Source organism: Aquarana catesbeiana, linkage group LG08, assembly GCF_042186555.1.
Source record: "Aquarana catesbeiana isolate 2022-GZ linkage group LG08, ASM4218655v1, whole genome shotgun sequence".
Lineage (NCBI taxonomy): Eukaryota > Metazoa > Chordata > Amphibia > Anura > Ranidae > Aquarana > Aquarana catesbeiana.
Window position 1 is genome coordinate 266,876,085 of NC_133331.1, and position 17,543 is coordinate 266,893,627.

At 43.5% G+C, this 17,543-nt stretch overlaps 1 protein-coding gene across 1 annotated transcript in view; it reads right to left on the reverse strand.

Annotated features, from left to right (window-relative positions):
- Positions 1–17,543, reverse strand: part of LOC141106414 (pendrin-like) — a 134,308-nt gene that overhangs the window by 91,999 nt on the left and 24,766 nt on the right. The window contains exon 3 of the mRNA XM_073597183.1: positions 4,603–4,742. Within this exon, the coding sequence (XP_073453284.1) occupies positions 4,603–4,742 (140 nt within the window). The remainder of the gene's footprint in view (positions 1–4,602; positions 4,743–17,543) is intronic.

The following is a 17,543-nucleotide window of genomic DNA, read 5'->3' on the forward strand; positions in this document are numbered from 1 at the left end:
CTCAGCATCCACCGGGCTCCTCTTCTCCTTCCTCAGCAGGATCCTGGGTGCTTCTGCCTGCTCTACTCGCCCTACCTTTATATCCACTCACCAAATGCGAGCAGGCGAATGGAATTTTTGAGGGCTGCCCTATATCATTTATAAAGATATTAAAAAGCAATGGTCCCAACACTGAACCTTGGGGTACACCACTGATAACCTTAGACCATTCAGAGTAAGAGTCTGAATTTGGTCTTTTAGCCAGTTTTTATCCATTTACAAATTGATCTTTCCAATCCTGTAGAGCAGTGTTTCTCAACTCCAGTCCTCAAGGCGCCTTAAGAGGTCATGTTTTCAGGCCTTCCACTATTTTGCACAGGTGATTTGATCAGTTTCAGTGCCATAGTAATTACCACAGCTGTTTCATCTGAGGGAAATCTTTAAAACATGACCTGTTGGGGCGCCTTGAGGACTGGAGTTGAGAAACACTGCTGTAGAGTGTAGACTTTACCTTACACATGAGCCGTGTGTGGGAAACTGTGTCAAACGCTTTTGCTAAATCCAAGTATACCACGTCCACAGCCACCCCTCTGGCCAAGGTTTTGCTTACCTCCTCATAATAAGAAATCCAAAAAGACAAGGATGAGCAAGTTTCGGGTGGAGGAACTTGACTGGCCTGCACAGAGCCCTGACCTCAACCTGATAGAACACCTTTACGATGAATTAGAGCTGAGACTGTGAGCCAGGCCTTCTCATCCAACATTAATGCCTGACCTCACAAATGCGCTTCAGGGAGAATGGTCACACATTCCCATAGACACACTCCTAAACCTTGTGGACAGCCTTCCCAGAAGAGTTGAAGCTGTTATAGCTGCAATGGGTGGGCCAACTCAATATTGAACACTACAGACTGATGCCCCGTACACACGGTCGGACTTTGTTCGGACATTCCGACAACAAAATCCTAGGATTTTTTCCGACGGATGTTGGCTCAAACTTGTCTTGCATACACACGGTCACACAAAGTTGTCGGAAAATCCGATCGTTCTAAACGCGGTGACGTAAAACACGTACGTCGGGACTATAAACGGGGCAGTGGCCAATAGCTTTCATCTCTTTATTTATTCTGAGCATGCATGGCACTTTGTCCGTCGGATTTGTGTACACACGATCGGAATTTCCGACAACGGATTTTGTTGTCGGAAAATTTTATCTCCTGCTCTCCAACTTTGTGTGTCGGAAAATCCGATGGAAAATGTCCTATGGAGCCCACACACGGTCGGAATTTCCGACAACACGCTCCGATCGGACATTTTCCATCGGAAAATCCGACCGTGTGTACGGGGCATAAGACTGGGATGCCATTAAAAATCATGTGCATGTAAAGGCAGGTGTCCCAATAGTTTTGACAATATAGTGTACCTTCAATACATGCATGTATTTCTTCCAAATTAATAAGAGTCCCCTCTTACTTTCAGTAGGACTTTTTTAGTTTTGGATAGTAGGGGAGGAGATAACCTCATTGGGGATTTAAATGCTGTTTGTTTCCACATCACAGAGATATCCATGTACAGTGGAACCTTGGATTATGAGCATAATCCGTTCCAGGAGAATGCTTGTAATCCAAAGCACTCGCATATCAAAGAGAGTTTCCCCATAGAAGTCAATGAAAACGAAGATAATTTCTTCCGCATTGACTTCTATTGCATGCAATAGCACATGTGGCCAGAGGTGGGGGGGGGCGCCAGAGAGCTGCGGAAATACTCTGGGACAGCTCGGCTGAACTCGGAAAGCCTCGGAAAGGCTTGGAAACACTCGGGAACGGAGTATTTCCGAGTATTTCCGAACGGCTCCAAACGGCTCTGAACCGTTCCGAGTGTCACCGCCGCCCCCGCACCTCTGGCCAAATGCGGTACTGCACACCCCATTAGTTTGAATTCTGCTTGTTTTGCGAGAAAACACTCGCAAACCGAGTCAGAATTAAAAAAAAAAAGTTGCTTGTCTTTCTAAACACTCGTAAACCGCGTTACTCGTAAACCAAGGTTCCACTGTACTTCATGCACACAGGGACACAACAGTACATAGCAACTTCCCCAAAAAGAGGGGAAATTCCACCTCTGATAATTGGTACCAGAACAAATATATTGATTGAAGATATCGTCTTTACTTCTATAAAGTTTTGGATCACTCACTTTTTCTTCCAGTGACAATGCAGACAAAACTGAGGTTAGATCTCCACTACAAGGATATATACAGTTATAACATGAAGGCCATTATTATAACCTTTCCCAACTCTATTCCAAATTGCATATATAACTTTATCAGTGGAAGGTTATGTCGATCTCTGCAAAATCACTATTATGCAACTAGCAAATGTGCACACATCCAGAGAAGGAACTTTTCACTAGGGATGGGCCGAACACCCCTCCCTGTTCGGTTCGCAGCAGAACTCCTGGGCAGGGTAAATGTTCTAACCCAAACTGCGAACCCCATTGAAGTCTATGGGAGCCGAACAGGAAAAATCAAAAGTGCCCATTTTGAAGGCTTATCTGCAAGTAATTGGCCATAAAAGGGGTATGTGGGTCTGGGTATTGCCCTGGGGGACATGTATCAATACATTTTTTTTTAAACAATCGTTTTTTCAGGAGCAGTGATTTTAATTATACTTAAAGTGCAAAAATATTTTTTTTTTTTTCTCAGTATCCAATCGGATAGCTGCCTCCCTGTGACAGAGAAAATCATAGAGAAACCAAGTTAATCTTGACTTCCTGGTAAGTACAAAATGAACAATGGTTTTAGAGTCTTTTACAGCCTTTCCTTAAATTCAAAGGTAACCTCCAAAACATACAGTGAGGGAAAAAAGTATTTGTCAGTGGGCACTGGGCAAACGTACAATATCAGCAGGGGATCAAAGAAATGATCAGTCTATAATTTTAATGGTCGGTTTATTTTAACAGTGAGAGACAGAATAACAAAAAAAATCCAAAAAAATGCATTTCAAAAAATTATAAATTTATTTGCATTTTAATGAGTGAAATAAGTATTTGATCCCCTATCAATCAGCAAGATTTTCTGCCTCCCAGGTGTCTTCTATACAGGAAACGAGCTGAGATTAGGAGCATTCTTTAAAGGGAGTGCTCCTCTTCTCAGCTTGTTACCTGTATAAAAGACACCTGTCCACAGAAGCCATAAATCAATCAGATTCCAATCTCTCCACCATGGCCAAGACCAAAGCGCTGTCCAAGGATGTCAGGGACAAGATTGTAGACCTACACAAGGCTGGAATGGGCTACAAGATCATTGCCAAGCAGCTTGGTGAGAGGGTGACAATAGTTGGTGCGATTATTCGCAAATGGAAGAAACACAAAATAACTGTCAGTCTCCCTCTGTCTGGGGCTCCATGTAAGATCTCACCTCGTGGAGTTTCAATGATCATGAGAATGGTGAGGAATCAGCCCAAAACTACACAGGAAAATCTTTTCAATGATCTCAAGGCAGCTTGAACCATAGCCACCAAGAAAACAATTAACACTCTACGCCGTGAAGGACTGAAAACCTGCAGCGCCCACAAGGTCCCCCACTTCAAGGAAGCACATGCACAGGCCTGTCTGTGCTAATGAACATCTGAATGATTCAGAGGAGAACTGGGTGAAAGTGTTGTGGCCAGATGAGATCAAAATCAAGCTCTTTGGCATCAACTCAACTCGCTGTGTTTGGAGGAGGAGGAATGCTGCCTATGACCCCAAGAACATCATCTCCACCGTCAAACATGGAGGTGGAAACATTATGCTTTGGGGGTGTTTTTCTGCTAAGGGGACAGGACAACTTCACCGCATCAAATGTACCATCAAATCTTGTGTGAGAGCCTCCTTCCCTCAGCCAGGGCATTGAAAATGGGTCGTGGATGGGTATTCCAGCATGACAATGACCTGAAACACACGACAAAGGCAACAAAGGAGTTGCTCAAGAAGAAGCTCTTTAAGGTCCTGGAGTGGCCTAGCCAGTCTCCAGACCTTAATCCCATAGAAAATATGTGGAGGGAACTGAAGGTTCGAGTTACCAAACGTCAGCCTTGAAACCTTTTCGACTTGGAGAGGATCTGCAAAGAGGAGTAGAACAAAAAAGTCTGACCTCTGTGATTGCCAACAAGGGTTTTGCCACCAAGTACTAAGTCATGTTTTTTGAAGGGGTCAAATACTTATTTCACTCATTAAAATGCAAATCAATTTATAACTTTTTTGAAATGCGTTTTTCTGGATTTTTTTGTTGTTATTCTGTCTCTCACTGTTAAAATAAACCTACCATTAAAATTATAGACTGATCATTTCTTTGTCAGTGGACAAACGTACAAAATCAGCTGAGGATCAAATACTTTTTTCCCTCACTGTATTCTGTGGTCAAAAAACATTTGTTATGACTCTTTCAGTGACCAGCCACCACTTGGTCTATGCTCTTCCTCATAAATGTGTTAACTTTGTTTCTTTGCATAGCTTTTGAGGCTTCCAGTGGCTGAGCCAATGTTATCTCTGCACAGGACTTTCATAAAGTTAATAAAGATTCTGGCTCAATTCTAAATGGAGTCAGTCTTTTTGGGCCAACAGTTGTGATTGCTCCATAACTCACCCTGCAAGGTGGATACCAGTCCTGTGCTGACCCCAGAGATGATATCACTCACAATCCATTCCTTCCATTGGTATTTAGGAAACCAATCCAGTATTGGGAAAATTGATTTGATGATCAGGAAGATTCTTCTAGCTGAACAGCTGCCAGAAATATATGTGAACAAAAGAGTCATTTGATTTGAAAAAGTTAACAAATATCTATAGTTACAGTTACATTCGTTATATACATGTAAGAACCCCACTGGTAGACACAGAGCTTTTTAGGAGGGCACCCTCTTTAATAAAGCCCTTTAAGGGCATAGTCACACTCTCTTAAAGATGTAAGAAGATTTTTGCTAACAAAAGAGGAATCAGCACAAGGAACACATTCTACTGGCTGTAAGTTATGGCCTTTGTGCTGATTTTTCTGTTTGAGATTTTGGATGCACTTAGGCTTTAAGAACCAACTGATCCCCCATCACAGCCATTATGCATTTGTTTGAAGGACAGCAGGAAGATTAACACGTGAAAATGCAGATATTTTTTTTGTTCATTGTGGCTAACCAGGCTCGAAGTGTCCTTTTTGGAGTCAAAGATAAAGGCATTTTGACCTATAGAGAAGGGGAGCCTTAATTGCTGGAAACAAAGCCTTGAGATGAGTGGCCATGCAATATAACAGGATTCTTGATCTACCAAATGATCAGACAAAAGGTGGCTTAAACTTGAACTTTACTAAATAGAGGCAGCATAGAAACTAACAATGCCAACAGGGTCAGAGTAAAAGATACGTATATAACACAATACAATATACAACAGAGAATAGAGAGATTGAGAAACGCCTCCCAGGAAGCCCTGCTTTTGCAAAGGATCACCAGGTTTCACCACAGTCTATGAGACTCTCAGTAGAGACAATATGCAATCAGCACTAATGAATATTTGCACTTTCTAAACAAAGGGCCAGTTTACTGTCCTTTAGACTTTAGAAGTGCTGGACTATGGTTCATGAGAAATGTAGAAAATGTCCTGGCATAAGTGGGAGCAAACAATGCCCCATCTTTGGTGTCAGTGGGAGGAATAGTGCCCCACCATTGGTGTCAGTGGATGAAATAGTGCTACATTGTTGGTGTCAGTGAGAAAAATAGAGCCCCATCTTTGGTGTCAGTGGATGGAATGGTACCACATCAATGGTGTCAGTGGGAGGAATAGTGCCCCATTGCTGGTGTCAGTGGACGGAATGGTGCCACATCGTTGGTGTCATTGGGAATAATTGTGCCCCTTTTTGTAGTCAGTGGGAGTAATTATGCCCCATTGTTGGTGTTAATGGATGGGACAGTACCCCAAGGGCCAGATAAATGAAAGCAAAGGGCCGCATCTGGCCCCCAGGCCACAATTTGGAGATCACTGCCTCAGAGGAGGTTGGAAAGGAGAGAGGTGAAGACCCACCAGGGAATAGGGGAACCCCACACTCTGTGTCACATCCTAATAAAAAATTGGAGATTTTTACATAACTAAGGTGTACCCCAATTTATATTTCCCCTGTGTCCGCATTATCCTTGGGGCTATATCTCTTTCTCCAACTGCCTCAGAGGAGTACCTTTCTCACAGGGAGGTATGAAGAGGCTGGTAGGTCTGAAGGAATCTCAAACCTGCTCCTCAAGGTATGTCAGGAAAGGTTCTGCTCTGGATACACAGGATAACAGCTACATACACAGGACCACCTTACTTCAGGCTTAACCTCCCCATACACAGCTGGCACAGTGCTTTGTGTAGTTACTGAGACTTGGAAAGAAACTGTATGCTCATGTGCTCAAACCAGATGGCCTACATGCTTGAATTAAGGTAGCAAGACCAGTCACCTAGAAAGAGCTCACATGCCCAATCCCTGCTGTCCCATCGTCACGACCCCTCTGAATACCAGTGGGTGGGAAAGAGAGCAATTTTTACCCCTAAGAATATTCAGGGGCCGAGAGGATTGTTGGAAGCAGAGTTAAAGAAGATATTGTGGCAGGTTGAGCCCGTGCCACTGTTTAAAAATGGTGGTTTACACCAGATTTTGTAAAAAGAAAGCACACTAATGGCACAGGCGTGTGCTGGCTTCATATGAGAGCCAGAGTTAGAGCTCAAAGCCTCACACTCCGGAGGAGCTCAGTGTGTGAAGGGAGCCACGAGAGGTGCTGGTGTGCACCGTACTGTGCAGGTCAGGACAGACTAAGGCCCGAGCCTGACAGAAAGTCCAGGAGGGACAGAGCAGCTGGGGAGCTGTGGGAGGAAAGACGCAACGCTGAGGCACAACATATGTGCACGAACACTGGGACATGTTTGATGGTCAGGAGGACTATAAAGGTACTAACAGTCAGGAGGATCAAGCAGTACTACTTGGAGCAGTAAAGCTGCCACAAGAGAGCCAGGAGGCTGAATATTATGTTTGTTGCCATGATGGTGAGAATCTCCTGTGTGGGAAGTAATACCTGTGTGAATTTTGATGTTCTTTTAAATGTGGGCAGGAAAGCCCTGAACATATTTCTGGCATGGAGTAAACTCACTGTTTTGGCACTAACGTTGAGCTAAGAAACGTGTCACAATATGTACTTTAAAATGACCACTTAATAAATTAAAGCTTATGATGTAAAACAAAGTGCACTATACTTATCTTCTCACTGTCCTTGCCTTCAAAAAAATCTGACACTTTTTTAATCCTCTACTGCTTTGATGACATACAAGCCTGCAGGACAAGCCACAGCATACAGCAGGTGTAACAACATATTCGGCGACCCATCGCAGTTTGCTACGGAAGTGACGTTCCGTCGCCGCCATCTTGCTACACCCCACACTCGTCCACAGTAAGTATACACTAAGAAGGGGGAAAGCGGACATGTTGTTACACCCACTGGAGTTTTGCATTTTACAGGTATTTATAACAGTAAAGTGAGTTTCTATAGTGAAATACAGTACTTAGAACTCCGTCTGACTGCTTAGATGTTGAATTTTAAAAGCAGCGAACTTTTGTCAGATTAGCAAACCTGTGAGATGAGCAGGGTTGCTGCTGCTTTTAAAATCCAAGATCTAAGTAGTCAGACGGAGTTGTAAGTACTGTATTTCACTATATAAACTGACTTTAGTGTTATAAATACGTGTAAAATGCAAAACTCCAGTGGGTGTGACAACATGTCCGCTTTCCCCCTTCTTAGTGTATCCTTACTGTGGACGAGTGTGGGGTGTAGCAAGATGGCGGCGACGAAACGTCACTTCCGTAGCAAACTGCGATGGGTCGCTGAATATGTCGTTACACAGGCATAACAGGTATTCTACACATCCAGGTGTGTTGGATACCTGTAGCAGATCACTTAAAGTCAAAATACACTGCATCTGAGCACCAAAAACACTATTTAATTCATTTTTAATATTGAAAACAAACTTCCCCATCCATCCATGTCTCCATGCTTTATTTTACTGAGAAATCACTTTGAAAAGCACCAACTAGCATTTCTGGCCGTGGCTATCTTGAGTATGGGCAGATGATTCATATAGCATTTACTTCCTGGATTCCATCTGCCCTTAGATCAAGAATGCAGATAAAAGAGTGTGCTTAGCTGAGAAAACCCATCCTCCCCTCCTGAAGACTCCTGGGATGGATGACATCATTTGCACAGACATGAAAACCAGAAAGTAAATATAACATACCTTCCTATCTATTTACTAATGCTAGCAGCATAAGGATAAAAAATAGTCAATGTTGATTGAGAGAGGGAAGTTCCACTTTAAAGTGATAAGGTCACTTTAATAAATGAGGACAATTGTTCTGCTAATGACTGTCTGTTGATAGAAGACTCATGGAGGACATCAACTAAACAATAGTGATTTATAATTTATTTCAAACATAACACCCTTAGCAGTAAACAGCAAGGCTGATAACATGAAGGGTCAGGCCGCTCAAAATTAATATTTCATTGATTAGTTAATGTTGAAGAGTTAGACCACCTATATATCTCGGGGTCCTTGTTGGTGAGATCTATTTTGTGCTTAGTTCCTGAGCCTGCACATCTGCTATGGCTATCATGATGGACCTGCAGAAAAGTGGCCATTTCAGATCCAGGAGCAGGCCCCCTGTAAAATGCAAATCCATTGCAACAGAGCAGATAAGTAGGACATGTCTGTAGTTAATCTGCAGCCAGACAATAGGCCCTCAACTGTTAGAACCAGCATGCGAGCATCTGGGAAAGAGCCTAAAACCTTCTCTGGAAGACCCAGCTGCTGTGGGAAGCACTTCACCAATTGCTATCAGAGTACTCTAGTTCCCTCTCCCCCTCCCAGTGTCCTGGGTTCCCTCCAGTGGTCCACCTGTGTTACCAGCATCACTGTGGACTTCACGCTGATGGATGCTGTTTATTAGGATAAGCGCAGGTAGCTGATTGTGTTCTGAACTATTTTACTGAAGTATTGATTCTCAGATAGATTCTCTGTTGTAGATTCCTATAGGGATTGATACATTGACTGAGCCACAGAGACATTGCTGTGAAGAGTCCATGTCTTGTCATGATCACTTAGTGCCCCTGTTCCTCATTCCAGCACTCGGGTGTTGGCTGTTGCTTTTCCCCTGTCTGTGTTCGCCTGTTAGCTGATTGATCTGGTCAGTCACCTGATATAAGCAAACCGTCTCTATCCCTCGCTTGTGATAGAGACAGACTTACCTGCATTGTTCTAGATCAAGCCACCCGTTAGTCTACCTTCCTTGCTGTTGGATCTCCTGTGTATGACCCGGATTGGATACTGGACTACCCCCTGAACTCAGCCTGCCTTTTACCTGGAACGAATACTGGATTATCCCCTGAACTCAGCCTGCCTTATTACCTGAACTGCCTTTGAATCACGCTATCTGTCTGCTAAACTGCAAGTACCTGTTTGCTTTGCTCAGTTTGCATCTGCCCTGGTGTGGTAGCCAGACACTATAGCATTGTGTATAAGTCCTGGGGGCAACCAAGTACTGGTATGCCTGCTTGTCTTAAGGGAAAGGGGGCTTCTATAGGTGAAGCACACAGTAGCCAGCTATAGTGTCTGGCCACCTGCGTTGGAGTAGACGTGACATTTGTGACATCTCTGTGCAGTTTTTTATATTCTATTATGTGTTATTCAGCAGTGTATGCATGTTCTTTGCCATTCTGACCCTGTTTACTTCCAACTTTGCATCTGTTTGGAAAACAACACACGGGCCGAATGGCAGGCGGCATTGGACGGTTCAATAGAAACCGGCCGACATTCGGCCTGTGTGTACTGGAGGCGGTCTGACAGAAGCCAGCCATTCAGTTGGCTTCCGTCAAAGGGGCTGACCGGCTCCCAATCAGCGCTTTCAGCCAATGTCCGAGAGCGCCAACCACAGTGTTTTGGCCGGGGGCTCTCCCTGTCAGAACACAATAGAACAGCAGGGGAGATCGCAGTACTAACGTCAGATAGTTAGTAAAGAGGCGCCTTCTAAACTGTCAGGTTTTATTTTGTTTAGCCCAGTAGGGTAGAATGAAAAAAAAACTACTAAAGTGTACAGGGCTTTAATCTCTGTTTGATCATTCGGACAATTACCCAACCTATTAAAGGCCTACAAAGGCATATCCAAATATCCATCATCTTTAAACAAGCTTGCACCTAAATTTTGACTTATTTATTTTTTAAGATGATAGATTATAGAAAAAAAGGCTCAAAGCATATTTTAAAGACCTTGAGAGAATTAGAAGCCTTAACGGGCCATACACACAAAAAAACTGATAGTGTGTAACAGGCTAATTAGAATGACTATTTCCACCAGTTTCTACCTTGATTGATCCATCACTTTTGAGTGGACTCGTCTCTTGAGGAATGTTCTAGTGTGGTGCTAATAGTAACCAACCAGGTTACAGTTGTTTTTGTAGTGTAATGGTAGATCTGATTTTTGGCTGAAAAATTAGGGATATTCCTACCTTCCAGTGCCTCTAAGATACTTACTGCAAGTGGTTACACTTTGGTTGTCATATGGTCACATGGCTGGTTTAGGCTGATGGAAAGAGAAGATTCTACAAACTTTATTATTCACGCAGGAAGAGGGGAGGCCACTGAATCCTTATCATACATGAAGGTGGCAGGGAGAGGTGCCCCAAGTACATATACTGTGTGTATATATATAAAAATTAATGTCTATATGGATAGATAGATAGATAGATAGATAGATAGATAGATAGATAGATAGATAGATAGATAGATAGATAGAGATATATACTATATATATATATATATATATATATATATATATATATATATATATTATTGTACATTACCAAAAATATTGGCACCCCTGCATTTCTGTCAGATAATGCACCACTTTGCCCCGAAAATTGCTGCAATTACAAATGTTTAGGCATTCTCATGTTTATTTCTTTTGCTAGTATTGGTAGGACACAAAAAAGTGGAGAAACAAAAAGCCAAAGCTGACGCATTCCGTGCAAAAATCTAAAAAAGGACTGGACAACATTATTGGTACCCTCAATTTATTATTTGGTAGCACACCCCTTAGAAAAATCAATTGCTTCCTGTAACCATCAATGAGTTTCTTACATCTTTCTACCGGAATTTCAGACCATTCTTCTTTCGCCAGCTACTCCAGGTCTCTCAGATTGGAAGGGTTCCTTTTCCCAACTGCTGATCTTTCCACAGGTGTTCTATGAGATTTAGATCTGGATTTATCGCTGGCCAGTTCAGTCATCTCCAGCGCTTTTCTTAAATCATTTCTGGGTGCTCTTTGACGTGTGCTTTGGGTCATTGTCCTGCTGTAAGACCCATGACCTCTGACGGAGACCCAACTTTCTGACACTGGGCCCTACATTGCATTCCAGAATTCTTTGGTAGTCTTCAGATTTCATAATGCCATACACACAGTCAAGACATCCAGTGCCTGAACTAGCAAAGCAACCCCAAAAACATCAGTGAACCTCCACAATTTTTGACTGTTGGGACTGTAGTCTTTTCTCTAAAGGCCTCATTTATTTTTCTGAAAACAGTAGAATCATGGGCTTTACCAAAAAGCTGTAATTTTGTTTCATCTGTCCATGGCACATTCTCCCAAAAAGATTTTGACTTCCTTAGGTAAAATTTGGCAAACTCTTTGATCAATTTTTCTCTTTCGGCCACGTCAAGGGAGATTAGCTACAGTACCATGGGCTGTAAACATCTTGACTATGTTGCGCACAGTGGACACAGGAACATTAAGATCTCTGGAGATAGACTTGTAACCTTGAGATTGTCCATGCTTTTCCACAATTTTTGTTCTCAAACCCTCAGAAAATGATTTCTCATTTTTCTCTACTCCATGCTCCGTGTGGCACACAGAGACATACAACAGAAAGGTTGAGTCAAATTTTCACCATTTGAACTGGTTGCTGGTGTGATTTCTATATTGTCAGCACCTGTTAATTGATACAGCTGAGTTTAATTGCAAATTACAGGAGCATCACAAACTTGGAATGCAATTATTTTTTACAGTTTTGAGAGTGCCAATAATTTTGACCAGTCCATTTTGGAATGTGTCAGATTTGTTTTTTTGTCTTTTTGTAAGGGAACCAAGTATAATGCAAAACCCCTGGATTGTTGTAACAATATTCATATCTAGCATACTTGGAGTATAACTGAACTGCAAGTGTGGACCATGTGGGATTTTTAACATAGTACACAGATGCACATAATTATTGCAGCTTGTGGTGTATACTGACTGCTGGTTAATCCTGTCTTGCTGTACCAGGTAATATGGGACTGCGATGTTGGACGTAATTTGCAATGAAGTACAAGTTCTCCAGTGGGTGTTGAGCTAATTGTTACTTGTTACATCTCAGTTACAATGCCACCAATAAAACCATAAGAAAAAAAGAGAAAAATACATCAACAGTATTTAAAGATAATGTTCTTTTATTATTTAAGGCTGGAATTATGAATATGACACCTTAAAACCTGCCCATAAACATATACAATGCTCTAAATTCACACCTTTGTTTTGTTGACAAAAAACATCTTTTATGGGGATAAGATATGCAACATATCACATTGTTATATACTGTACAACATACCCGATCATATATGTATTTACACCTTGATGACAACGTCTGGTTCTGTGATAGCTTGGTTGACTCAGGCATCGTAGACGTGCTTCTCTAGCTCTGCTCTCCCTTTCCACTGCTGCATGTTTTATCTACTGCTGTGCCTTTTCTCTCTTTGTCCTCTCTCCACAGCTCTGTCCACTTCTTAATTATGTGTCCCCTCTCCACTGCTCTGTCCACTTCTTAATTCTTTGTCCCTTCTCCACCGCCCTGTCCACTTCTTAATTCTTTGTCCCCTCTCCACAGCTCTGTCCACTTCTTAATTCTTTGTCCCTTCTCCACCGCCCTGTCCACTTCTTAATTCTTTGTTCTCTCTTCAATGCTCTGTCCACTTCTCAATTCTTTGTCCTCTCTCCACAGCTCTGTCCACTTCTTAATTCTTTGTCCCCTCTCCACTGCTCTGTCCACTTCTTAATTATTTGTCCCTTCTCCACAGCTCTGTCCACTTCTTAATTCTTTGTCCTCTCTCCACTTCTCTGTCCACTTCTTAATTCTTTGTCCTCTCTCCACTGCTCTGTCCACTTCTTAATTCTTTGTCCTCTCTCCACTGCTCTGTCCACTTCTTAATTCTTTGTCCTTTCTCCACTGCTCTGTCCACTTCTTAATCCTTTGTCCTCTCTCCACAGCTCTGTCCACTGTGAAGGAATGTGATGTAGATAATAATAATAGTAATCTGAAAATGTCTATTTTCTCATGTGCATACATATTTTTCTCCTTACTCATTATATAAGTATACAGGTTTGCTCTGTTCCTATATTTTCTCAAGATGGCGGGTACCCCCTACATCCCACACATCAGAAGAACGCGGAACTGAAGATAAGACCAAAGACAGCCAAACCTCGTTATGAAAATTCTCCATCTTCTTTATCTTCTTAACCAATGAGATGTACCTATTAGACTAACATAGCAATGACGTATTTGTGTGTATAAAACATTAACACCGCCTTGAATAAATTAGAAGTGTAACAGTAATGCTGCTGAGCGTGTCTCAGAGTGTTTACTTTTATATGCATGCATATCAACACTTTTCAAATTAGAGACAGCAGCAGATAACCTTGGGCTCGATTGGAGCTCTTAATCATTTCCATAACAGATGGTGCCGAAACCCGGGACCTCAGGCTACAGTCTAAGTTATACCGCGACAAGCATTTGGGCGTTAATTGATTGATGAGAGTGGGGTTTGCGCAGCCCTAACAGTACGGTAAGTTTGATTTATATTCTTACCACTGTACGACTCTCTTATCTTTCGGTTGACGGCTGGATTCTGTCGGTATGCTGAGACTGTCTTAGAGGCAGGTATTTCCTCGCCTGAGGTTGTTTTAACGAACCTGCCAATGGGTTTCTGCTGACTGTATTTGTTCACTGTCTGCCATTCTTTGGGCTGCGAAACTCAGCAGTCTAAGGGTGCTACATGCGTGAATGTGTGGTCTCATCTCCAGATGAGCTGTCGGCCTCTGGAATGAGATTGTTTCCCTTGTGGCAAACGTTTATAGACGGGTGTACTCTGGGTTCGATGAACCTTTGAGGGATATCTCAGCTGCTGGCTTTGCAGTCTGAAAGTGTTACAGAAGTCTCACCCCAAGACGAGTTGTCGGCCTCTTGGTGTAGAGCGGGGAAAAAAAAAAAAAAACGTCTATAAACGGGTTTATTTTTGCAGGGTGGTCTGCCCTTGTGGTTATCTTAGCCTGCTGAAATTTTGCAGTTCGAAGAGTGGCAGGTGTAATGTCCTGTTGTGAGTGTATTTGTGGTTTACTGTTCGCTATACATGAGAGGGGGTGGGGACTGGTTAAGGTCGGAGGGGGGGCTGCCCGGGGGATCTGTTGGGTCGCGGGCTGTAGCTCCTCACTACCCCTGATGTGTTTGTTCTTGTTCTGAGATTAACCGTACATTAGTCTTATGAGCCCCCACCGAAGGAATTTGCTGATAAGAACGCTGAGAAAAATTTTAACCCCTTGGTTGTACGAGAGAAACAGAAAGTGATATTGTAAAAAAAGTGATATTGCAAAGAAGATGTTGAAATAGTTAACAAAGTTGAAAGAAGTGGCGAAAGTTATGTTGCTGAAGAAAACAGGGAGAAAAATCCTGTGTGATAAAGAAAATTGGATAAAGGAAGTTAAGAAAGATGGCGATTGTATTATGTATGTGTATCACAGAGCTGATGATATGTTGGAACTTGAAACAAAGGAGGGGAGGGACAGCACTGCCCTCCGTCTAACAACCACTCCTTTATCACCACCCAAGCACAACCCACTGTGACAACTCAGCACGGCGGCCATCTTAGTGCACCCATGCCTTCACTTTCTACCCAGTCCAGTGCACTTCCTGCCGGCGGCCATCTTGGTACACCCAGTAAGCTTAAACAGCCTGTACCCAGCCCTCCCTGTTTTAAACCAAGATGGTTCATACCACACACCTGTCTTCCCCAATACGGGAGCATCACATTCCCAGGCCGGATATGTTAATGATGAAGAAGCATCTGAGTGGGAAGCCCGACAGCAGGCAGCAAGGCCACCCACTGATTTAACCCCCAATCCGGCTCCAGACTCTCAGTTCCGAGAGGATCTCAAACACATGCTGGCAACCGTAAAGAACAGTGCTTCTTGCCAGACCCTGCCCCAACAACAGTCTCGGTTACCAGAAGGGGCACCAGTGATGTATGTCGCTTTTACTCTATCACAAGCAGCGGCCTTAGTGACAAGTCTGCCTGACCCAGAGAAGCAGCCAATTCCCTTCTACCACAGGATAGTGCAGATACAAGAAACTTACTCAGCTGCCTGGAGAGACTTGATCAGCCTATGCCAAATCAAAGCAGGATATGTCTTTTGGCCAGTCATGCAGACGGCCTTCAATGATGCCAGCCTGACAAGTGCCACTTCCTACACCTCAGGCGTGGAGTTCTGTGCACAACTCCACGACTGGGCAAAGGAGAAGTTGACGGATCAGAAGACCACAATCCAAGATATTACCCAAGATAAAGGGGAGTCTGTGAAGAAGTATCATGCTAGACTCTTAAAGGCACACACACACATGTTATCAACTGCTTTTGTTTCAGGGCTCAGAGAGGATATCAGAAAAGGCCTGATGGTGGCCCGCCCTGAATACCATTCAATGAAAATGTCTGATTTATTGTTGGTGGCCAGAGGTATAGAAAATCAAAAAGGTAAAAAACCAACGCCCCTCATGGTAACCCATGACGAAGATCCCGCCTACACTAGTCCACCACCACTGCCCAATACCAGGGAAAGGATCACCTGTTACAACTGTGGGAAACGGGGTCACTTCAGAAAAGAATGCAGAGCCCCAAGATGTCCCAGACGAAAAACCTACCACTTTCCTCATTGACAGGGGTGCAGCCAAAAGTGTGTTGAGGGCGGTGAACCTGCCTAATAATTCTTTCCTTTCCACTTCCTGATTTGCTTGCCAGATTTGTGGTGTCCTCTACATGTCCCTTGAATCTACTAGGAGCTGATGTGTTGTCCAGACTACAGGCCTCAATCAGGACACGCCTGAAGGGGGGATGAAGTTACATACTTCCCTATCTTTAGAAGACTCATCTGCCTTGTGTTCTCTGCCTCTCCTAATGACACTTAATGAAGCAAAAACTTCAAGTTCAATACTGCAGGAAGTACTTGACAGAATCCCTGCGTGCCTATGGTCCACAGGACCGGAAGACAACGGTCACTTAAAGGTGCCACCAGTTTCAGTCAAGCTAAAAGAGGGCGCATCATTGCCCCGGAAACCACAATAACCCCAAGAAGAGAACCCCTAAAGGAGAACCAGGTACCTGCTGTGGATGCCTTTGACTGCAAAATACCTCACAGAGGTGGACCTTACAAACGTTTTCTTCAGTGTCCACCCTCACCCCTCCTGCTGGTACCTTTTTGCATTCATCCACGGAAAGAAACGGCAACATACCTAAACAGTTGTGCCACAAGGGGCACAGAACTTTCCAAGCCAGTTTGCAAAAGCTATGGCTATCATCCTTGACACATGACAAGAGGAGCACCCGGAAGTGATTCTCTTCCAACATGTTGATGACCTTCTCCTTTGTGCAGCTGACTTACCCCCTGTTGAAGTCACCTCAGAAAGCCTGTTGTGCTATCTTGCCAACCAGGGGTGCAGAGCCTCAAAGCCCAAATTGCAGTGGTGCTCAACACCTGTCATTTTCCTTGGACTAATTTCCTAGTGCAGAGCATGGATTCCAGAAGCCTTCCTACTGATGCTCTGCAATCAGACCCCTTCCAGATGTCTCCTGAAGAAATATCTAAGTTTGAGGCCCTCAAGTGTGCCATCTCAGGCACTAGGGCTCCCAGACTACGACAAAACGCTCAAGCTCTTTGTATCCGAACGTCTGGGACATGCTGCAGGTGTACTCACCCAATCACACGGCATCAGCCTACGCCCTGTAGGATATTATTCCTGTCGACTGGATGTGGTAGTCAGAGGAGGCCTATTGTGTCTGCGAGCTGGATTTGCTACACAAGCCTTGCTTGACAAAACTTTGAACTTGGTCCTCGGACACTGCCTCGTTCTGCTTGCTCCCCATGACGTTGTTGCCATATTCAACCAAGATCCAACCGAAACACTTGTCCACTACCAGACACTTGAGACTCCTGTGTTCCCTCCTACTGGACAGCATTACTCTATTAAGTTGTCAAACACTGAACCCTACCACCCTTCTTCCACTTCTCGAGGGGGGAAAGGAGGAGGAGTAGAGTCTTGACTTGTTACCCCATGACCACACAGGATACGCGGTCACCACTGAAAACACTGTTCTACAAGCTGAAGCCTTACCACTGGTGATGTCTACACAGGAGGCAGAGCTGTAAGCACTTACTACAGCATGTAAATGGGC